This window comes from Natator depressus, chromosome 4 (assembly GCF_965152275.1).
Source record: "Natator depressus isolate rNatDep1 chromosome 4, rNatDep2.hap1, whole genome shotgun sequence".
NCBI classification, from domain to species: Eukaryota; Metazoa; Chordata; order Testudines; family Cheloniidae; genus Natator; species Natator depressus.
The window spans coordinates 124,098,330-124,122,829 of NC_134237.1; the positions used below are offsets into that span (position 1 = coordinate 124,098,330).

The 24,500-nt window shown below is 39.3% G+C and overlaps 1 protein-coding gene across 2 annotated transcripts in view; it reads right to left on the bottom strand.

The window, feature by feature from the left end:
- Positions 1-216: 216 nt before the first annotated feature.
- Positions 217-24,500, bottom strand: part of TACC3 (transforming acidic coiled-coil containing protein 3) — a 31,373-nt gene continuing 7,089 nt past the window's right edge. For both annotated transcript variants that reach the window (XM_074951833.1, XM_074951834.1), the window contains exons 2-16: positions 21,940-22,102; positions 21,661-21,806; positions 16,843-17,922; positions 15,416-15,500; positions 14,662-14,857; positions 13,192-13,244; positions 12,715-12,842; positions 12,521-12,635; positions 9,185-9,340; positions 6,394-6,470; positions 6,271-6,314; positions 3,100-3,260; positions 1,797-1,903; positions 1,436-1,556; positions 217-543 (exon numbers count right to left, since the gene is read on the bottom strand). In XM_074951833.1, coding sequence (XP_074807934.1) covers positions 478-543; positions 1,436-1,556; positions 1,797-1,903; positions 3,100-3,260; positions 6,271-6,314; positions 6,394-6,470; positions 9,185-9,340; positions 12,521-12,635; positions 12,715-12,842; positions 13,192-13,244; positions 14,662-14,857; positions 15,416-15,500; positions 16,843-17,922; positions 21,661-21,806; positions 21,940-22,101 — 2,697 coding nt within the window. In that variant the 5' untranslated portion in view covers position 22,102 and the 3' untranslated portion in view covers positions 217-477. The remainder of the gene's footprint in view (positions 544-1,435; positions 1,557-1,796; positions 1,904-3,099; positions 3,261-6,270; positions 6,315-6,393; positions 6,471-9,184; positions 9,341-12,520; positions 12,636-12,714; positions 12,843-13,191; positions 13,245-14,661; positions 14,858-15,415; positions 15,501-16,842; positions 17,923-21,660; positions 21,807-21,939; positions 22,103-24,500) is intronic.

Here is a 24,500-nt window from a genome sequence, read left to right on the forward strand (position 1 = left end):
GGGATTTCTGTGAATAATCAGTATCAGGGGCTGGATATCATAGGGGAATGCTTCAAGGGTATTTGGGGTGCATATCTTGTTAACGGCAAGGCAAACAGAGGGCTGGTGTAGCCAGTGGGATATTAAGATCTTTAGTCCAGAGCTCCTGAGGAGATTGCCACAGCTAATGGATTAAGAGCCACGAGTGTCCAAATTTATTTTATTTACAAAATTTGAGTGAAAAACTTATACTTGCTCATTTATTTCAATTGACTTTTCACAGGCATGTGGTGAACCTGCTCATTCTAGTGTATTTCTAAATTAGGCAGACACTCCATATTCATAGCCAATATACAACCAACATTACGTGAAGGAACAAGTGCAAGTGAAATCTATTACTTTTTATTACTTTCCACATACATAATTAAAAAGTCACTGAACACACAAAGAAAAAGGACAGAATGAATCTGAGTGAACATATGTACAACAGTCCAAATATTAGATTTTTTCCATCTTTAAAATCAAGTCGTCACAGATTTTTGTTAGTTCATCATTTTCTTTTGCCTGTTAAGAAGACAAAGAATTAGTGAGTCAAGAACAAACTGCAACTCACATTCATATCACAAAATTGCAGTCACAGGAGTCATAGCACCTTTGGTGTTGTGTGGAACAGGAGTTCCATTACAAATGCTCAAATTCTGTAAATGCAGTAAAGACTTGGAACAAGGCATCCTAAGGAGGCATATCTTGATTAGATTTTAAAGGGACAGCTACATTACATTGTTTCCTTAACTTTCCAGGCAGTGTCTAAAATTTAGACTGTAGTCTCTACTGTTAAGGACTATTGTTAGACTGTTGTACACCCTTTTGTAAGTTCTCTTTACAACTAAATAGAAGATGCAACCATCAACATACCTATTACTGGTGCCTGTTTTTCCACTTCCTAAATGGCTGAAGCAATTCATTATGGAATTATGTTTATAGCATGAGTGATGCTGGTTCTCTAGATCAAAATGCATCTAGAACGGATGCAGTGCCATCATATTTAAGCCTCATTCCCAGGACAAGGTGTACTGTTCACTTTCAACCTGAACCTATATTTTAGTTACACCCTTTCAACAGTTCAGCTAGTATCCAGTCTTGGAAGTCTATATATTGTTAGTCACTTCTGAGGCTCATCTATGCAAATGAACCCATTATTCACAATAGATCCCTCTACAAGGGTAGATGGATTCCATCTCTCAGTATCAAAGGGTTCTGCCATACCAATATTTGAGACATACAATCAAGACTCCTATTTCACAGTATCAGGGGGTAGCCATGTTTGTCTTTAAGGTACCACCGGACTTCTTGCTATTTCACAGTGGTACTCCTGAGAACACCAGTTCGGATGCTAGTTTAGAACGTAGCTTATTACAAGTTTAAAACCAGTCAAGCAGCAGATACTTAAACTGACCTTTTGTTCAAGGCTTCTTTCTAGAGACTGTACCCTCATTTGTTCTTTACGCAAAGTAGCTTGCAGTGCTACAGACTCCGTCTTGGCTTTGCCCCGTACCTGGGCAATCTCTTCATTTGCTCTGGAATGAAAGTGAGCTAATGTTTAAATCTGACTTAATTCAAAACAGCTAGCAAGTTACGGTCTGAAGTCAAGTTAGGTTCTTCCACTTTAGAAGTGGTTACAATATTTCTAAGAGAGGTTTTGAGATTGAGACACTAAAGTGAAATCCTGGCCCCATTGAAGTCAAGGGGAGTTTTGCTTGTGAATTTACCCTACATACAAGGTAAACATGAGGGACTAAGAATGAGAAAGTACTCACTGATGCAGTTTTTCTTCAGCATGTGCCTTCAGTGCTTGATATCTCTGCTCTTCCTTCTTAATCCTTGCAAGATAATCCTCAGCACATTTCTTCAGAGCCTCTTCATTCTATCCCAGTATAATTGGAGAGTTCAGTTAGTGTCAAGGTGGTTGTTTGAATTTAACCTCATTACCCCATAGGCAGGCAAGACTCTACTACTGCAGGGTTTTTTTTTGTTTTTTTTTTGTTTTTTGTTTTGTTTTTAAACAAAAGACCTGTTCAAGAAAACAAATAGTTAAGGGTATAGTTGAATGTCAGATCTTTCCTCAACACCCAGCCACTTGTTCTCGCCCACCTCTGTTTAGGCTCACTTATCTTCAAAATGCCGACAAAGGAGAAATTCATCCTAGTTTGCATTCTCAACTTTGTCTCTTTCTCTCTTCTCTTACCAAAAGCCACCATGTTCTTGAAATTTTTTCATTCTGTGCCACTTCTATTCATTCAATCAATGTACCACCTACTCTGGCTCAAAGTAAGGCTAAATCAACCCTCTTCCAGGAAAGGCAGAAGATGATAGGGAAAATTCAGGATTTGGACCCTGCTGCAGTTGAATCAAATATTAAATATTTAATACCAAGTATGAAACCATGCAGTGCAACAAAAGCCACTACAGTGAGATGGGAGGAGAAAAGATAAGTCAGTTTCCCCTGAGTGAGACTTTAGAGCAAAGGCCTGGTCCGCCTTGGTTCGTACAGTTCTGGCACAAGGGAGTCGTGATATAAAAGTTAGGGTCTCCAAGGGCTAATGTAATAGGCAGACTTCTCCTGAACCTGAACCAGATCCTTCTAGTAGAAATGATCTTGGCCCTTGTGATCACCTAGTCTGACCTCCTGTGTCCTTGGAACCTATGAATAATCCAGAGACAGGCTCTCTTTGGACACATATCTAATCTTCTCCTCAGAGTCACTCGTTCAATTGTTCGTGATAGAAAAGGATAGGACACTGAGCTAGTCACATTTTGATGCAACTCTCAAGACAGCCAGGAAGATGTGGAGTACTTTCAGTTAAACAATTTTTTTTAAAACCACGCTTACTGCATTTTAAAAACATGACTTGAACCTTGTCTACCCTAACTACTAACATCTTTGAGACCTTAACCAGCCACATTTCTAGGGGGAGTTGAATTTTGACTGACCACCTAACACCTAGTGTAAAGTGAGGTGTTTTAGAATTTCAACTATTTCCCCAGTCTCAAAGGGGCCTTAGTCTTGTTTGGGATTTGGAAGCACAGTACCACAGTACCAGTGTCATTCCATCATCTTACTTTGCGATAACCTTCTAAAGCTTCTTTCTGTTTTTCAAATCGTTTGAAGAGTTCAGAGAAAGACTTCTCCATGGAGTTCAGATCTGACAGAACTTGCTGTTTCTCCTCCAGCATCTTCTGGTTTTCCTTTTTTGAAAGCTCCTTCTGTTTTTGGGCATCCTCTAAAGATGAAAAAAAAAAAAAATACAAGAGGGCTGGGTGTTTTTTGTTTTTCTTAAAGCAAAGCACCCCCTCATCCCAGTTACTAAAGACACAGGGCCAGACATTACTGTAGCATAATGGAGAACTTCCTTACGAAACCTTTAATTCTTATCAGCACACGCAGCCATATTACCTTTCCTGCAGAATTCTCTTTAAAGGACCAAAGGACAAGCATCGTAGAACTGTCATTCTTGTAAATATGAGTCTTCCTTAATTAAGGATTTAATCTAAAATATGCACAGCTTTAGCATGCTTACTTGTAAAAGGATGACTAAATGTATACCCCAAATTAAATAGTAATAGGGGGGAAAAAGCCATCAAGGTTAAAACAGAGTAAAAGAAGCTGTTAAGAGGCAAAGAGGCATCCTTTAAAAATTGGAAGTCAAATCCTACTGAGGAAAATAAAAAGGAAAAAAACTCTGGTAAATCAAGTATAAGTAGGCAAGCCAAAAAGAGCAACCAGCAAAAGACTAAACAGCAAAAAATAAATAAATAAAAGTACATCAGAAGCAGGAAGCCTGCCAAATAATCAGTAAGACCACTGGATGATTGAAGTACTAAAGGAACATTCAGAGAAGACAAGGCCATTGCAGAGAAGCTAAATGAATTCTTTGCTGCAGTCTTCACTGCAGAGGATGGGAGGGTGATTTCCACACCTGAGCCATTCTTTAAGGGACAAATCTGAGGAACTGTCTCAGACTGAAGTCAATAGAAGTCGTTTGGGAACAATTGATAAATTGAACAGTAATGTGTGATCAGGACCAGTTTTGAAGGAACTCATATGAAATTGCAGAACTACTAAACTGAGATATGTAATCTGTCACTTCTGTACCAGATAGCTAAGGTGACACCAATTTTTAAAAAAAGACGCAAGAGGTGATCCTGGCAATTATAGGCTGGTAAGCCTAACTTCAGTACCAAACAAATTGGTTGAAAATACAGTAAACAGAAATATCAGACTTGGATGAACACGATTTATTGGGAAAGAGGAGAGATGTCTTTTGTAAAGGGAAATTATGCCTCATCTATTTGGATTCTTGCGGGGGGGGTGGGGTGGGGAAGGGAAGGAATCAACAAGCACGTCGACAAGGGTGATCCAGTTGATATAGTGTACTTGGACTTTCAGAAAGCCTTTGACAGTGTCCCTCACTAAAGGCTCTTAAGTAAAGTAAGCAGTCATGGGATAAGAGGGCAGGTCCTCTCATGGATCAGTAATTGGTTAAAAGACAGGAAACAAAACAAAAGGGTAGGAATAAATGGTCAATTTTCATAATGGAGAGAAATAAATAGTGTCCCCCAAGGATCTGTTCTGGGACCAGTGCTGTTCAACATATTCATAAATCTGGCAAAAGGGGTCAGTGAGGTGGCAAAATTTGCAGATGATTCAAAATTACTCATGACAGTTAAGTCCAAAGCTAACTGAAGAGTTACAAAGGCATCTCTTAAAACTGGGCAACTGGGAAACAAAATGGCATATGAAATTCAGTGTTGATAAATGCAAAGTATTGCACATTGGAAAATATAATCCAATCTATACATACAAAATGGTGAGGTCTAAATTAGCCATTACAACTCAAGAAAAATCTTGGGGTCATTATGGATTGTTCTCTGAAAACTTCCGCTCAATGTGCAGTGGCAGTCAAAAAAAAAAAAGCTAACAACGTTAGGAACGATTAGGAAATGGATTGATAATAAGACAAAATATCATAATGCTACTATATAAATCCATGGTATACCCACACCATAAACAATGTGTGCAATTCTGGTCATTCCATCTCAAAAAAGATATTAGAAATGGAAAAGGGCAACAAAAATTATTAGGGGTATGGAACAGCTTCCATCTGAGGAGAGATTAAAAAGACTGGGACTATTCATCTTAGAAAAGAGATGACTAAGGAGTGGAGGGGGTATGACAGAGGTCTATAAAATCTTGAATGGTACAGAGAAAGTGAATAAGGAAGTGTTATTTACCACTTCACGTAACACAAGAACGACGGGTCACCCAATGAAATAGACAGCAGGTTTAAGACAAATATGAACAAATACTTCTTCACACAATGCACAGTCAGCCTGTGGAACTCATTGCCAGGGGATGTTGCAAAGGCCAAAACTATAACTGGATTAAAAAAAGAATTAGATAATTTCATGGAGTGTAGGTACATCAATAGACAGTCAGGGATGTAACCATGCTTTGGTTTTCCCTAGGCCTAACTGACAGTTACTGGGACTGGATCACTTGATTGCCCTGTCCTGTTTGTTCCTTCTGAAGCATCTGTCATTGGCCACTGTCGGAAGACAGGAAACTGGGTTAGATGGACCATTGGTCTGACCTAGCATGGCCGTTCTCATATTCTTATGGACTCAAGATGCAAGCTTTTAGCTGACGTGTTAATCGATGCCTTTGCAGTTTAGAACAACAGTAGAAACAAGAAGTGTCCACCAGAGGGTTCCACTGACATTTGGTCAGAAGTGATATGGCTGTGTGTGATCTACAGAAGTGGAACAGATTATTGTTCTCGTTTAGTAGCAAACTGTTGAATTGCTTATTAAGCAACTGGAACTTGTAACATTAATGGACCATCTAGAATTGAACAGCTACGAGCCATATTGTGGCCATTACTGTGCATGCCTCAGTTAGGTACAAATCAGGCACCTACCTTGCTACGTGCATGTGTCTGTACAAGTCAAGCAAACATGCAAGTACCCCAGTTGTGTAATTAAGATGCATACAACTGTGCACATTCTACTTTAGAAATCTGTCCATAAACACATTTGTCTAGCTCTGATCTCTGTTCCAAGGATTCAGTATGAAACAAGTATAACATAATGCAGTATTGACAGCATGACTAAAGTACTAGCCAGAAGAGTACTAGATATTCTTGTGTCAAAGCCAGCTATATATTTAGTGCGCCCTTCAGGTCTAAGCAAAAGCCCATCTAAAGCAGTGTTCCATTTACTCAGTATACTTACCCATCATTTGGGTTATTGTACCTTCAAACTCTGCAACAATTTTTCTAAAAAACAATATTGAATATACATTAGAGAAAGCAATCAAAAGCAATAAATCAAGCTGTATAATTAGCAGGCACTAACCCCATTTCCAGGTATTCCATATAAAGCCTGTCATACTTCTTTTTCCATTCTAAAACTTCCATTTGCTTTTCTTGAACCTTAAAAAAAAAAGTTCTAAATTTACTTAACAGGGATTGAGATAAACGGACATTCAGAACAACCTGAAGGGTATCTTAAAGAGGTGTTGACAGAAGATAAAATTTTCCCTATGGACACTATTTCATAAGTGTCAGTTATGGCAGAAAGCTCTAGTACTAGTCAGAGACAGACCAGTAGACTGGGTGATGTAGTGTTATCACTAGTCTCGTGGTTCATTGTAATATTCAACACTTCTCAATCAAAAAGATTCACACAAAAAATTGTTTTAAAGCGGATTACAAGTGACCTTCCCATGCTATCCCTGTACACACAGCACTGGTGTCTGTTGCATCACACAGCAAGACTAAGTTTACTATTTCTTCATACATTGATCACAGACTTGTTTTTTCCAAGTAGACTTCCCCTAATTTGTGATATAAGCATCTTACTCCCTCACTGTTAGAGGTATTATACTATTGACTCTCACAGCATGCAGCCAACTCTTTTAATCTATTCAAGTCAATGTTAATTTGCAGGTTGAATCAATCTGTGTTCACACAAATTTGGAGGGAACAAGGATAACCTTACATTTTCAGACAAGTTATATTAAGATAAAGTTACAGTTGAGAAAAAACACACATTAGCTATGTAGGAACTATCCTAGTAGCAAGCATTATAACCCCAGGAAATTCAGTCTTAGTTTAAAATGGTTGGCTCTCTTTTAAGTTATAAAATGCAGTTAAGGCCCCCAGACAAACATGTCTCTGTCCTGTAGTGAAGCCATGCAATAACCATGAAGTTATATTTGTGTTTGTTGCTCCAGATTAGAATAAACTGATTTGAAAAGATAAGATTCTTCCCCTCGTGTTGTCACTACAGGGCATTTTAAAAATAATTTAAAAAAAATAAAAAATTTAAATAAAAAAAGTCTTCCTCTTTCAGAGAAACTCATCAAGAATTGTCTTTTCAGGGCATCTATCATTTCTTGTTCTTGTCACAGTACAGTACTATAGTTGGGAGGTGCCCCCACCTTACCCCACACAGGCACAGCCCACTGGCACTGGAGACAATGAGGCAGGCAAGGAGGCTGAAGGTGCTGTAGGCTAGAAGAAGCACATTGCACAGCAGCAGCGGCAGTTTCCCCTACCCTGCAAGCACCAGGGGCGGGGGGCTCAACCCTCGGCCTGCCCACTCTACCCCTTCCACCAAGCCCCCACCCTTAACCCACCTCTTCTCCCCCCCCCCACCTCCCTCTTTACTTCGCACGCTGTGTCTTCGCTCCTCCCCCCTCCCTCTCCTGCCTCCTGCCCACAGCAATCAGCTGGCTTGCGGCATTCAAGAGGCAGCGGAGGGAGGGGGAGCCTGCACACTGTGTCCTCGCTCCTCCCCCCCCCCCCGCCTCCTGAATGCCACAGGCAGGGGCGGGGGGAAAGAGCGGGAGAGCGCTGATCCATGGGGTCTGCCAGCTGTGGACAAAGCAGGCAGCCAAACAAACAATGTTATAGCAAAGCATTGCACAACTTTAAATGGAGCATGTTCTGTAATTGAGCAGGGAAGTAAGATCGAAACAACGTGAAGCGAGACGACGTTACGTGGGGAGTTACTGTACTTCAAAACCTAAAAAGGGGGGTGGGGGGTAGTGGGATAACAAGTGTTGAAATAGATGCCCAGTATTTACTGAGTAACTCAAAGAGGGGAATGCTTGCATGTGTTGGATCATATTAAAGAAGTTCTGTATTAAAATCACAAATGAGTTTGATTCCCCATAGTTTAAATTCCAGGGTATTACTAATTAAGAGGTCTCTTGATTTTTGGTACTGTTTCTCTCCTCTGTGTGTGAAACTTGCAAGCTTCTAATTGTGTTAGTACATTCTAAGACAGAGTCTGTTCTCAAAGCAATTCTTTGTAACAACAACAACTACTCAGAGAGAGACTCAAAGCAATACTCTGTAACAACAGAAACAGCACCTAGAGACTCCCCGCCCTTTTGTTGTATTCATCTCACTTTGTTAACAATTGTGATTAAAATAGAGATAGAGGATGTATGTGGATGGATGCTTGGTGGGGATAATAACAATGATCAGGGAGGTGCCAGCCTAAGAATCCAGTGTCCATCGGCTGAAGAAGGCGTCAAATGGAAATAACCAGAGGACCCCCAGAGGGCAGACTGGAATCCACCCAACAGCCTCAAGAATGGGAGAACCAAAGAACAAGATAACATCTGGCAGCACGGAGCCGTCAGGAATGTGCTATCTGCTGATTGATTCAGCAACAGCATGATGAAGCAATTCCCATAGACTGGTATAGGAAGAAATTCCTATAAAAATGGACTCTAGAAAGTGAGAACTTTGGGGTCTGATTCTGCAAACCAACTTCCAGGAGCATCAGACGAGCATCTGACAAGACCCTGCTCCCTCCTCATGTCCAGGCCACCTGGCCAGTGGCTTGGCATGAGCAACTCTAAGGCTGGTAACTATGATAAGAACCTTGCAGAACCTGTGTGAGTGTGTATGAATGAATGTGTGAATAAATATGAAATTGAATGGATTGTTATAGCTATAACTAACTGCTTACTATGATTCTTTCTGTATTCACAATAAATGTGGCATTTTGCCTTTTCCCCTTTAAGAAGATCCTGCTGGTTTTTATTTTATTGGTATAACACAAGTTATAATGACACGCCTTTTCAAAGTAAGTGCTACATTCCTCAAGGCTTTTAAAGCTTTCTTCTTACCTTTAGTTTAATTGTTTCAACAGCTGCATCCATATCTTTTTGGCTATATTTCAGCACTTCTATAATAGCGTCAACTGCAGTGTTGGTTGGCACACCAAAAGGAGAGAGCGGTGAAGCGTTACTGGTTGAGATATCTGGAATTAGAGGAACTGTATCCTTTGCGGAGAAGGAAAACAAAAAAAGTTTGAGTTGCTACCACATCAGCTACACTAGAATCTATTCAGATTATTGCAAGTTATTTTAACCCCAAAGCTATCCCTATAAACTGCTTAGTCATTTTTCTAGCTTGATAAAGAGATGTGGTAATACTATAGCTATATTGAGATGCAGCGCACTGCACTATTTGCCTATTCATGAACAGCAGACAAAGAAACAGCTCCCCCCACAGCAAGTTAAGCATTACTGCTAGGCAAACAGACCTTCATCCACATAAAGAGTTATACAAGGACAGTCAAGTTTAAAACTTTACATTTAATTGTAGAATTTGGCACAGTGCTGCTTATTCAAGAAGCAGAGGAACTACAGTGAAAACCCATTTCTCACCTTACATGGGTTCAGCTGTATGAAAAAAGAATGCTTTGACTGAAATGGGAATTTGAGCTGCCTCTAGGGACTGAAAGGCAACATGCAATAAATAACACCAGTCTAGGAGCCCACTATCCAAGAGCAAGCCTGTTTTAGTGTTTAACATCAGAAACACTGTAGATCATTAATAGCGCCAATTTTCAGAGATATGATCAATGCTATTAGGCATCAGAGAACCATTTAATCAAGTTTAATTTAAAGGATCATGTACAAAATGCTTCTCGTCACACAAGGTTTTGTAAGAATTTAGCTTAAGGTAAGCAAGCGAGATTTCCCCCGTTCCCCCCAAAGGACCAGTGCTTAGTGCTGGGATTTCCTCCTTATCCTGAATTTCTGTACTCAGACACACAATATCTTAGCCTAATTTTAAGTCAAAAATTAAATATGTTGAGATTGTAACATTTAACTGCTCTCTAGGAAGAGATAGTATGGAAGATACTAGGAAGAGAAATTCAGGGTGTGGAAGACACTTTTGGAGATTTGTTTTTAATTGCCAGAGTAAAACAAAAGCGCCAACAAAAATGCTATTATATAGCACAATTATAGGACAGTGACTCTGATGTCAAAACAAGCTTGATAGAAGCCTCCTCACCAATGATAACAGTTCACTTAAACATTAAAAAAAAAAAGTTAGTTTTAATACCCAGTACTGGGGCTAGAAAATATTGTAAATATGAAGATCTTGTGAATAGGCCAACTGCCTCTTGAGCACCCCTTCATGGCCTGAGATTACTCTGCAGGTACCTGGCTCTACTAACAGAGCCATCACACTCCATCAAGCTACCTAAACAAATTCTGTGGTTCAGCACAGCCCTCCTTGGGGATTGTTTTATCAGAGTAATCAAAAATAATAATAAAACAAAGTCCTCAAACCTCCATCAAGGCTGCAATCTGCATTTCCTGCTGAGGGTCTCCTAGGTGTTCCCTACCTGAAGCCATTTTCCCTGCGGCTCAGGATTTCATGCTGGAACTTGCTCACTCCTAGCAGTCTCTGACTTCCATTTTACTGTTGTCTCTCTCCCTGAACACTCCCTTTTCTGAAGCTTCCTGCTGCTTTTTATAAAGGAATCCGCTCCTCATATACAGCTGGTTCCACTAACTAATCCCCATATCCCATCTTTGAGGTGTGGCCAGCAGGGCTAGTTGTACAGGGCTGGCCAGCTAACTAACTTTAACATTCAGTTTTAAATTTCCAATTTGGAATATCATGGGGTTCTGATCAAAAACCCAAATAATCTGGTTCTGTGGATCCTGCCAAGACTATGCCAATGTGACCTGTGGCAGCCCTCACTGGAAATGCCAGGGGCAGGGCAGGCTGCAAAAGGGAGAGCAGATACTCCCAAGACTGGTGGGAAACACTGAAGTTTATCTCCTGAACCAGTCACAAACCATGCTTCTGATTCCCCACTGGTTATCAAGAAGCAAAAAGGAAATCACACAGCCCTCTTATTTCATTCCAGTTCTCCGGCTCCCAGTCAGCACCTAGTCCCAGTACAGTGAGAAGTTTAGTTTTAAAACTACTCACATACACAAAAAATGTTCTTCTGACCCCAAAGGGCCAGCCACGTTACCAGATCAGTACAGTTTGGATCTTACCCAAAATACCAAGCTGCTGGCCAGTCCTTTATGGGGGAGGGATAGCTCAGTGGTTTGAGCATTGGCCTGCTAAACCCAGGGTTGTGAGTTCAATCCTTGAGGGGGCCATTTAAGGATCTGGGGCAAAAATTGGGGATTGGTCCTGCTTTGAGCAGGGGGTTGGACTAGATGACCTCCTGAGGTCCCTTCCAACCCTGATATTCTATGATTTAGTGCCTAAACCTAAAGGTTTATTATAAGGGGGGGGGAAGAACCAGAAGAGAGATGTTAAATGGAACGAGTCACATATATACAAAGACTTCAAAGTCCATATATCAGGCTCCTAGCAGTATTGGTGATTTTGCTGGCTTGAAAGTCCCTCTGGAATACATCCACAGCATGGATGGGTCATTCAGTCCTTTATTCAGAGTTTCAGTTCGTAGCAAAGTTCCTCCAGAGGTAAGAAGCAGGACTGAAGCCAAAATAGAGAAGATGCAGCTGCCTTTTTACAGTCTTTTGCCATGCGGCTTGTGCTTCCTTTGTTTCAAAGGAACTGCCCAGCACATGGCTTGGAAGCCTTTTCTGTCCTTAGGCATGCCTTGTTGATTCATAAGGTGTATCCCCATACCTTCTCTCAATGGGTCAGTTGTATAGCTGATGGTCCTTAATTGGCCATCAAGCAGACTAGGCAGTACAGATACCAAACTGTCTGGGGGTGTCACCCAGAAGCACAGCACAAGTTTGAAATACAGACATACATATCTAGAACTCATAACAAAACACATAAATCAGATGATCAGATCTGGCAAATTATAACATTTTTGCAGATACCTTACATGGCATATCTGGCATAACTCATTACAATATGGATATTCATAATATCCTCAAGTGTACCCCAGATTCCATACATCACAGCTCCTTTGTCATTTTAAAACTCAGAGACAACCTATATGTATTAAGCCATTTCAAGTCTCTTGGCAACACTTGTAATGCCATTCACGCAGTGAATGCATATGTCCTGTTTGAGGGTACCGGCAATTGTAACACCAACACTAACCCACAGCAGTGCAGGAACACTAAGCAGGCAAGTTGATAAAGGTTGTTTATTCTTCCCACTCGAAGAACTCATCCAAAAATCCACTAACATGAAAATTGACATGTTTATGATTTACTTACTGGAGCTGGGAAAGTTCCCAGAAGATCCAGTCCTTTAGGCTTTTCTTCATTTTGAAGAGATTTCACTGCAGGCTTTGGGGTTTCCAAAGGCAGTCTACTGAAGTCAGAAAGAGGACTAAAAAAACCAAACAAACAGTTAAAATGAGCGAGTGTTCAAAACCAAATTTATAATTTAGATTAAAATCTATACTTACCCACTTTGAAATGGTGCATTGACTACACATGAGTTTATTGTTCCAGGAGCCAGCTTTTTGGGGCTGTCTCTCAGCAGAGGGTCAAACTTCAAATACAATGATTGCTTCCTCAAAGCAGACTCTTTAAACTGGGGAGAGATAGGGGAGATATTACTCACATTGAAGGATATGTTACTTTGTAGCATAGCCAACTCAAACTTCAAGTGGTGTGTTCTCTCCAGAAGATAGGCTTAGTCAAACCTCAGCCTTGGCTAGACTACCAACAAGGACAGCAGATAATTATAGGGGGATCATGAGAAAGACTGAGCTCAACCCATTGTCTCTATCTACTCATGAGATGGTACATAAAACTGCTACTCCCAACTGGGCCACATTTGAACCTACAACCTAGCGGAGAAAGGCTTAGATCTTATTGTTCTCTCCCCACCCCTAACTCTTGAGCCAACAAGTTTAACTGCTTAAATATCAGATACTTACTGAGGATGTACCAAATTGTTCCAGGTAGTCTATTTCTATGCCCATTCCTAGAACTGGAAAGGGCAAATATATTAATAAAAATGATTTAATGCAGTCATACAGTTAATAGAGCAGGATGGAAAGTGACATTGATATGAAACTGATGGAAAGCAAAGAGAAACTACTGTCCCCAGTTAGATTAAGTTATTAGCAGGAGAAAAGAACCCTGAACTTTAGCCTAGAAGGGAAAGAGCTGGCATTTAAAAAAAATTTAAAAAAAAAAACCCACAACCCCACTGCTCTTCTTAAAACTCAGGTTTATTTGGGGACGGAAGGAGTTAACACGATTCAAGTGTCTTGATGTAGTTGAAAAGCTAGTGCACATCTTTAAGTTTAACATGGAGGTATCCTCAAGAATGGACATGCTGCTCTTCTATGAGCTCTGTCCTTTTAGTATATCATTGACAGTTCAATCTATGCAGATTTACACACAGCTGCTATTACGATAGTCAACGTTTTCCAAAATGATCCACCAGCCCGAGTATTAAGAGGTTTGTGATAGATTGTAAAAGGGGAACAAGTAAACTTAATGTGCAATGATAGACCTAGCCCTCTAGTTTTGAGCATAAATAATCTTTTGAATTATGCAGCATACTATAGAAGTTTTTTATTTTTTAATAAAATTGCAATTCTGCACTTGATTTCTCTGTTTAAGGTATGAAAATGCAGAAAAGCCATTTGTACCATAACAAGGACAGGGTGGGTCCTATGGGTTTGTATGAAGTAAATGTAGTATCAAGATTGTTCAATAGATTTGTGTTTTGTATAGTGGGCACTTTGGTAATGTGTGGTTTTATGACCGGAAAAGAATAATTCAACATAAAAGTGCTTTTCTAATGTTACAACCAGCCAAGTGAAACCCATTAGAAACCGTATCATTGTCACCACAGGTGAGGTGGTATTGTTTGGATTGTAACTGGATTTGGCACCTGGTAATTTAGTGTCAATTGCTTGACAGGACAATGTCAACAGGAAATCTAGTCAGTTTTTGAAGGGGGAAGGAAAAGGAAAGAGTATTTTTGGATACTCCACCAGCTCCGACAACCCTGCCAGTTTTGGTGGCTTTAATGTTACTCCTCTCCCCCCTCCTTCAACTTTAAAAATAGCTATTGGGTAGTACTTGCAAGAAGCAAAACAGTCAAAGAAAACTATTAGAGGGAAACTGACCGTAAACAATGCTTTCAAGTGTTAAGTGCAACAAGTCTTCTTTAAACTTCTGTCAGTTTCAATAATCTTAGGAAAAGTTACTGGTCTGAATTTAAGGATTGTCCCTTTAAAGGTAGGCAGGGTGAAACATTAAAAACTAGAATTGGTAATGAGGTGTATGTTCCTGTAACAAACTGAAGTAGCGGAAAAACAGCATACGAGCTGTTTTAACAGCATGTGTGTCCAGTTCTGTTGCAGCGCCTTGCTAAGAGCAACTGCTCTTACCTTCTGTTGAGGGTCTGAAGTACTCTTCAGACTCAGTGACTACTGTTGGATCATTTATATCAACTGCCATTTCAGTTTTCTTGCAATTGGCTTCATGTTCTTGGTCAGCCAAAGGGGATGTTCCACTGCCAATTAAAGGCAAGTTATCTTGACTGTGGGCATCAACTGGTGAGGTATTTGAGCTTGTTTTTTTCTCCTGGAAGGCATACACACACTTAGTTTGTAATATGGAACACTGGGAGTATGACTGGCATAGTGCATTTATGGCACTTGAAAACATTAGTGATGGTTAAATCAGTTTGTTACACAACAGTTAAAGGGTTGCTGAAACAGAATCCATGGGGAAGACTGCAACAGCAGCAGGAATTTGTTAACCCAACACATTGTGTTAATCCTCATCAAGCAGAACTGCATTTTATCAGATTCCCCACCCTTGATTTAAGTTTTTAGCCTGAGCACTTTATGCTGTCAACTAAAATCAAGATATTTCAGATGTTCCGTGATACTGATTTGATCCCTTCAGTTATGTCAGGGTGAGTTTATGGATTTGGTACAGACAGGGCCCAACCCTGTCATTGGTTTTTAAAATAAACTTTGTTTTCACTAAAGAAGTCTGAGGATCTGTAAGAGTTACAGGTTTTAGACTGAAGGGCATGCAAGAAGGGGAGAACAGCAACTTTATTAGAAATAGAAAACTGCTTTAACATAATGGTTTTACCAAGAACTGGATATCTTAAATATAGATACACATTACCATAGTTAGTTCTCTTGAAGATTCCTCTTCAATTTCTGCTTGAACTACAAATTTGTCTTCATCTTCACTCTGTTTAGTAGCTTCCCTGAAGAAAAACTAACAGTTAAAGTCATCATAATCTAGTCAGTTGTAAGGTCTAAACATGTTCCTAGACCTGGCTAAGAGTCATTTAAGCAGAGGAAGCTTGTTTGACAGCTTGCCTCCCCCCTCAGCCCACGACTAATATAGTGGTCTCTAAATGGCAAAAAGCTCTCCATTAACAAAAAATCAGCAGGTAAGACAATGAATTTACATACTTCTCCCATGAAAGCTAGAATGCTACCATGGATGCATAGAAAGTCATGACTGTCACAGAATGGCCCAACAGCCTTTTCCATTAACAAAAAGCAGGGAGATTAGATTTAAAGGAGTTTCTATTTCTGTGAAAACAGCTCTGTTGGAGTTAAACTCCAGAACTCATAGGGTTTCCACCCTCCCCTTAACAATGGTCTAATATTCGTAGTAACGTTTTTATAGGCACTCCATAAAGCCTCACTGTAGCAGTCCAAAACTTAAACTTAGGGTAAATACTAAATTTACACTGCCATCAGCTAAACAGTAATAGGTGGCTCTGTATGCTTGACCAGGAGAGTGAACACGTATTACTCATTCTTATCAAATGAAATGAAATAGATTCTACTCTGGATAAACAGCTAGTTGTTTCCAATATGTTCCATAGTAAAGTCGTTGGCATGTAGTGGTTAAAACTGGACTTCAAAACTCAACACCCTACACCCTAAAATTAACTAGGGGAAGAAAGCTTCAGTCCCTTGATATTACTACTTTTCCCTCCAGCTCCAGATTTTGTGAGAAGCATTTATATTACAGACCGTGTTCACAACTAGAAAGCAGTGTTAACTCCCTACTATAGAATAATAGGATGAACAAGAGGGTCATTTCATCCTTGCTAGCTCTTGTCCTGCACCCCAAGAACATTAGGGTTAGGTACCAGAGGTGAAGTGAGGAATTGATTTTAGGCTAAGAGTGTAAAACAGAACAATTGTCCAGTTTGTTCCGCTCCCTGCTACTGAACCAGCCATTATCTGGTAGCTCTCCAAGCTTTAACATCTACAATGGAAGGAATGTGACAGATCAGTGAATGGGAAACAGGGTAGATATAATGTTTATTTTGAAGGAGGGGGCAGGGCAATGTTGAAGGGAGAGCAGGCACACAGATCTGATGCTCTTATCTTTTACTTTCTGAAGCAAGGACAGAGAGAGGTATTTTTAAAATTTGTTGACTGTCAACACAAAAATTCTGTTCAGAGGCATCAGCACAGATTTCTCAGAACTGTACAGATTTCTGCACCCACAAATTTTTGGCATCATCTTGCCCTGAAAAAAAGTCTTTGAGGCAGTTCTACAAGTTCAATTAAAGATTTACTTACTGAGTTTCAGGCACTATTTCTTCAGCAGTCTCATCTGCAACAACAATTCTGTTAATCTGCTCTGGTGGAAGAGATTCCCTTTTTGGTAAGGTGTTATCCTGTTCCTCTTGCTGATTAGCTTTTTCGGTGTTGGGTTTAGGGCATTTGGGTGAGCTAGAAACTTTGGAACCTCCTCCAAATGGATTAAAGTTTGGATCATCAAATTTGTCCCAGTCAAAGTTATAAGATGCACTGGAAACAGGAATTTCACTTTCTGTTTTACTTTTGTTTTTTGCCTCAGAGTTCTCCAATGTTTTCCCTAGAGCTATAGTGGTTTTCTTGGAAGGAGGCTTAATTCCAGGTCTTTTACCTAGTTTCCTTGGAGGTGGCCTTTTACTAGCTGTGTTATCAGTGAAGTCAAATTCTAGTTTCACAGATTCGGCTTTGGAGAAGCTAGCCTCTTCTTCAGGTTTTGACTCTTTTGTTGAAGTTCTTTCTGCTACTGGAGAATTCTGTAGCTTTGATTCCCTAGTTTCGAAAGGATGTGTTGTATCAGAGCTGTTAGGATCAAAGGTGTAGGACCCTTGTACAGGTGGTGGAGAATTCTGTGTTTGTGTTGATCCGTTGGAAGAATTGGTTTTGCTGACTTCACCAGAAGTGGGCTTTACATCCTGTTCAGTGTCATTAGGAATTGGTTTGGATTCATTACCAGACACCACGACATCCATGAAAACAGTCTCTTTTGTCACACCAATAAGAGTGTCTGCATTTAGATTTGTACTCTCAGACACTGCAGCAGTAGGTGGGGAAGTAACAGGAAGTATATCATCCAGTGACAGAGAATTTGTATCATTTTTCTCAGAAACCTTTTCAGGGTTGCTAGACAATATAGGAGACTTTTTTAGGCTCTCAGGAGAATTCTGCATCTGAGAGGAACTCTGGAATGGATTGATGTTGTTTAAGTTATCAAAATCAATGCTGTATGTACCACAGCTTTTCACTGGCATCTCATCATCTGGATAAGGAACAACACTGGCTTCCTCCTGCATTTGTGCATCTTCTCTAGTAATTTTAGTGTCAAATTCTGTTACATGTTGATTTCTGTTACACAAAAATAAAGTCAGTGTTAATTTATAATTAGCCATTTTAAGACACCATTTAAAAAAAAAGTTTTCAAACTCATATGCTGGAGTTTGCAAAGCTTTATGCTATACCAAAAGAGTTGGACATAAGAGGGCTGAGATCACCATAAAAGCAAGAGAATTTGTCTGCTTTCTAAAGAGCCTACCACCCTGGGCTTTTCTCTAATCCCTGAACAATAAGATACAACAAAATCTCTCCTAAAGAAGTCAGTTCTCCTCCACCACATTGTGCTCAGATAGAAACACACTGCTGAGTCCCCTTCCTTTTCTCCTCAACCCCACATAGGAATGCTTTACAAGGGAGGCTGAAATTCAGAGCATAACTCTCTGGATAGGCTGAATATGTACTGCAGTAGTAAAGAACCAGTAGTACTGAAAACCCCTACAGAACTTAGATTCAGATAATGGTACAGATTCCTGGACTACTGTAGATATTCACACAGGGTTTATAAGAATGGGGGTGACCATCAACATAATGTATCAAGTTATAACATGACTCACTTCTTCCATTCCATCCTTTGCTTTCTCTGGTCACTGCTGATTTTTTTTTTTTTTTGGCTGTCCGTGAACACTCCCTTCCCTCCCCCGCCATCTATGAAACATGTATGCCAGAATTGCATAGACTGCTCTGAATACAGAAGTTGAATGCTAAGACTTACTAAAAACAGAGAGGCAAGGAAGAACACAGGGGGTGGGGGGAGAAAAATGACTGACTGCTGTAAGTGAACAGATTATAGAAAGATTATGCATAATCACTACAGACACATTCTAATGTTATGTTCCCATGTCACCCCTGAGCTCAAGTTTGCTTATTTGTAGCTCATGTACACATGATAGAGCATTAAGACATTACTTCCTGAAAAAGTATTTCCTCCCATTGTTTTGCCTCTTTTGCAAAAGAGTACAAAAAGTTAGAAGAATGCCACACACACAAAAGCTATACAGCAAAACATAATTAAAAGCCAACCAGTTAAAAGTTCCAGCATGACAAAGTTGGAAGCAAGAAAGGATATAGTTCACTACGATCTCCCCACCCTGTGAGTCTCTTCTCTGCAAGACTTGTTGTCTAAGTAATCAGACCCCTCCCATCCTCTTTCAGTATTTAACCAATAAGAGCCTGAGAACCATGCACCACAGTGCTGTTCTTTGAAAGTTTCCGTCTGCAGTACTTTCTTCCTCCTAGTCCTAAAATAAGTCCTCATACTCCTTACCACAACACAATACTAGACTGCAGCAACACAAGCATTCTCATTGTAGCATGGAGAAAGGGAGAGGAGATATACAACAGCAGGGGAATGGACTAGATGACCTCCTGAGGTCCTTTCCAACTCTGATATTCTATTATTCTAACAAAAGCAGTAGCTCTTGAGATGCTGTTACTTGTGCCTGAATCATGACTGTACAACACCATCAATAAATGTTCCACTTTGCCATTGTAAAAGTCACTTAATCCCTACATGTCAGACCCTGACATTTAGAGACATAGGAGCAAGAAGTTTAGTTGACATATGAATTATAACTAAGAAATTAGTGACTGTGCCTAAAGATCTAGAATCAAATACTGCTGTTCAGTTCAGAGAGGCTGCGTGGATTTGAGATCAGAATTTGACCACTAGTCAAAGATTATCCAGTTCTTTTTAGCCAGCTTGGAGATAGTAATTTTCTGAAAAAAAGAACAAAATGCCATACAAGTAGGGTTTATAAGCGATTAAACAAATTAATCACAATTAATCACGTGGTTAAACAATAGATTATTTAAATATTTTTGGATGTTTTCCACATTTTCAAATATATTGATTTCAATTACAACACAGAACACAAAGTGTACTGTGCTCACTTTATATTATTTTTATTTCAAATATTTGCACTGTAAAAAAGAAATAGTATTTTTCAATTCACCTCAGACAAGTACAGTAGTGCAATCTCTAACATGAAAGTTGAACTTACAAAACGTAGAATTATGTACAAAAAATAACTGCAAAAAATAAAACAAAGTCCACTCCATCCTTCTTCAGCCAATCACTCACACAAAACAAGTTTGGTTACAATTTGCAGGAGATAATGCTGCCCGCTTCTTATTTACAATGTCACCTGTAAGTGAGAACAGGCATTCACATGGCACTGTTGTAGCCAGCATTGCAAAGTATTTACATGCCAGATATGCTAAACATTCATATGCCCCTTCATGCTCTGGGCACCATTCTGGCAGACATGCTTCAATGCTGATGATGCTCGTTAAAAAATAACGTATGCATTAAATTTGTGACTGAACATTCTGACATCTATTTCATGTTATAGCAGTCTCAGATGATGACCCAGCATGTTCTTTGTTTTAAGAACACTTTCACTGCAGATTTAACAAAATGCAAAGAAGGTACTAATGTGAGATTTCTAAAGATAGCTACAGCACTCAACCCAAGGTTTTAAGAATCTGAAGTGCCTTCCAAAATCTGAGAGGGACAAGGTGTAGAGCATGCTTTCAGAAGTCTTAAAAGAGCAACACTCCGATGCAGAAACTACAGAACCCGAACCATCAAAAAAGAAAATCAGCCTTCTGCTCGTGGCATCTGACTCAGATAATGAAAATGAACATGTGTTGGTTGGCACTGCTTTGGATTGTTATTGAGCAGAACCCATCATCATCATGGGCACATGTCCTCTGGAATGGTGGCTGAAGCATGAAGGGACATATCGATCTTTAGTGCATCTGGCACGTAAATATCTTGCAATGCTGGCTACAACAGTGCCATGTGAATGCCTGTTCTTACTTTCAGGTGACACTGTAAACAAGAAGCAGGCAGCATTGCCTCCTGCACATGTAAACAAACTTGTTTGTCTGAGCAATTGGCTGAACAAGAAGTAGGACTAAGTGGATTTGTAGGCTCTGAAGTTTTACATTGTTACTTAACTGCACTCGAAAACAAAACAAAAAAAATTCTACATTTGTAAATTGCACTTTCACAATAAAGAGAAAGCACTACAGTACTTATATGAGGTGAATTGAAAAATACCATTTCTTTTGTTTCTCATTTTTACAGTGCAAATATTTGTAATATAAAGTGAGCACTGCATACTTTGTATTCTGTGTTGTAACTGAAATCAATATACTTGAAAATGTAGAAAAACATCAAAATATTTAATAAATTTCAACTGGTATTCTATTGTTTAACAGTGTGATTAAAACTACGATTAATCGCGATTAATTTTTTTGAGTTAATCGTGTGAGTTAACTGCAATTAAATCAACAGCCCTACTTATAAGTGAGTACCACTGAAAAAAATCTTAGTCATGTACATGTATTACAATGGTGTAGTCTAAGGGCTTGTCTTCCCAGCATTGTTTTATAGGTATAACTCAAGCATTGCCTCTAGTCAGACTCCTTTGACCAGTATCAGTGAAAGCATTGGGACTAGAACGCGGGAATTACCATACTATTATAATTACTATCGTAGTAGTGCTTATTACTAGGGTATTTTTGCTCCAGCTATGTAGGCTCCCCTGTATCATTTTTAATTGCAGCACCAGATTGCTTTACTTGTACAATTTAGAACTTGCTGATAAGTATGAAAGTGTCAGAGTTGATTATGCAGACAAAATTTCTAATGGGAGATAGTCATCCTCAACATATATTGCATTCACAAACCAGTCACTCTTAATAGCCTTAATTATTTGCAAGAACACTAAGTGTATTACTCACGCAGCACTGCTGGTTTCAGACAGATGAAGGTCTCCTAGAACTTCAGTACAATCATCTAGTGTGAAAGTAGTATCAAGTTTGTTTTCCATACTAGGACTCAGGATTCTGTGAGTCTGAGGATCCCTCATAGGAGTTTGAAAAGTTACCTTTGAGGTGAAAAAAAAAGTAGTTTCTGATTGAATATTTTTAAGCCCCCAACAATACATACATGACTTTTTCTCTTAAGAGCGAGGCCCTGAAAGCGTGAGAAGGAAGAGGCTAACATAAACGCAGACATACCTTCATAGCTTTTGCTACACTTTTTGGTGGCAGATTTTCTTTCTGTGATGGACGAAGGATAGAAGGTCTCCCTGTGGACTCTGGTGGTGGGAAAAGGAAGGAACAGCTTTCTGCTGTTAGATCATCACTGATGTTTTCGCCATTTAAAATCTGCAGACTCATTCTAGAAAATAAACACATTTACATGCCCACAACGTGAATGAGAGGGTGTTGTCAGACAGCTGTGCTTTCAGATAATTGGACACTTAACAGACAGCCTGGCATGCTAGTGAAGAAAGACTGTAACAGCCACAGAACTGAGTTTTACAACTATTCTAAATCCTTATGCAAGTTAACATACTACAATACATTGAAAAAGCAGATACATATAATATTACATCAGCAACTCTGCTTTTAAACACAACGTGGTCACAAGTTCTCTTCCCTCCCCTCCCCCAAACCTGACAGGTATGTGCAGTCATGCAGTTGTCATGATATTCAAGCTATGCGTAGCCACAGTTTTTGCAGGGGAAACAGAATGCCTGCAAAATTCCTACATTTTATTTATAATGCATCATGATTAAGCTTCCAGAATCTCCTTATTTGAACAGAGCTTTTAATAGTTAATGTTCTGAAATGGTACGGAGGACATAAGCATAATATGCATTTCCTCCCAAATATAAATTGTGACTCAACAGTTCAAGCAGACATAATAAGGCACATAGAACCATAGGGTCCTATTTACATAAATATTATGTATAACATTTTAGCATGAGAACCAGAAGAGCTTTATAGGGAATATAATTTTTCCATGCAACGTTACCGTCGACATTAAAGGAGCTTATACACAGCTCATCAGACTTTGTAGGCTGATTTGTTTTACGAGTGATCTAGGGGAGCACAATTTATAGTATGCTTACTTTTCAGTGGGTTTTATATCAAGGACAAAAGATAGAGAAGTTTAGAGGACAGTGAAAGCAAGTATTCAAAAATTATTATAAAAATCCTAATGTTTTTGATGCTGGCACTGGACTCTAACTCTGGCGATTTCTGACAGACACTCTTCATTTATCTGTCTTTTTGTGGGTATGATTGTGATAATAATTACAGATGCCTAGTATTACTCTTGAATGTTTAAGAACTATCTATGAGGGTTTTTTAAAAATGGACAGGTATGCAAGAAAGTTTAGCAGGATTTAAAGCATGTCTGCTATTCTTTTTAGTCCTCATCTTGTTTTAAAGGGACAGTGTCAACTGAAACTTTGCCCCCAAATTACAGCTCTGAGAATCTTCAAGGGAAGTTAACCTCACTGCTTTTTGTCCAAGCCAAAGGGGGGGGGGGGGGAGAAGGGGGAACATGCACACAAACCTGTGAGCAGCAGTGAACTGAATTTTTAGAGTTGTAGTTGTAATATTCTAAGTAGTCAGTGAATAAAACAGAAAGTATAAGATAAGATTTAAGTTGACAGCATCCTTTTAATACCAGATCTCTTTACACAACAAGGACCATTCAGACTTCTTCACTTATTCAATTTAGCTGCCTTTGCTCATGCTGGAAAAGTTAATAAAAGACCACTAAAAAGACATATGATGTGCACAATAGGGATCCAGCATCGAGTTAAAGATACTATATATGCACACACCACATATCTAGATTTCCATACATTAGCAACCACTTCTACATTCTGAAACAAAGTCATTGTAAATACTTGATATCTGAAGTAGTGTTGCAGAGAGTAGACTACTTTAATGTAAGATTTGGTTGAGAACACAAGTTAGTTTTCACAGCAATTAACTATAACTTGATCCATTTGCATAAATATTAGTATACCATGAGGTACAACCGCATAAGAATGGTCATGTGTAAATGTGATTGAGTTAGTATGTGAAAGCCATCACTGAGTTTTCCACCTTATAAATATAAATCTCAACAATTTAACATTTAATTGCTTTAGGTTTTAGTGAAGGATATAATTAAGTGCATTGGTGCCAATCTGCAATTGCATATGCAGAACTGTCAATATCATTAGATAAAAAGGTCAACTCAGGTTTCTCTGTATGCCTCAGAATGCACAAAACCTGAAATTAGAAGATGTGCAGCTAAAAACTGTTTAGTAGTAGTTCATTTTGGCATATATGTCAAACTTTAAGATCATGGCAACAGCATACCCAAATACTCACACAGTTGTGCATACTTAAAGTTTGGATTGAATATTGAGCGTAGAGAGAAGAGACTAGTGCGGAGCATTAGAAATAATGCCTTCAGTTCTTCAGCAGAACACAGGACATGAAGAACAGGTAGCTTCAGTGCTTTGCATGGCCAGTGTTCTATACTGGCATGTGCATGTTGTCTATGTTCAGTTCATAGAATTGTGGTTCTCAACCCATGGACCACTTGGGGCCCAATCACCACACAGCTACAGCCCATATGACATCCTCGGGGCCATACACGTAATATATATTGGGTGGATGTGGTCTACATAACACATAGAGAGCTGGATATGTGGCCCACAATGATAAATAGGTTGAGAATCACGGTCATAGAATAACATGGATATTTAAAGATACCTTGGGCACATGTG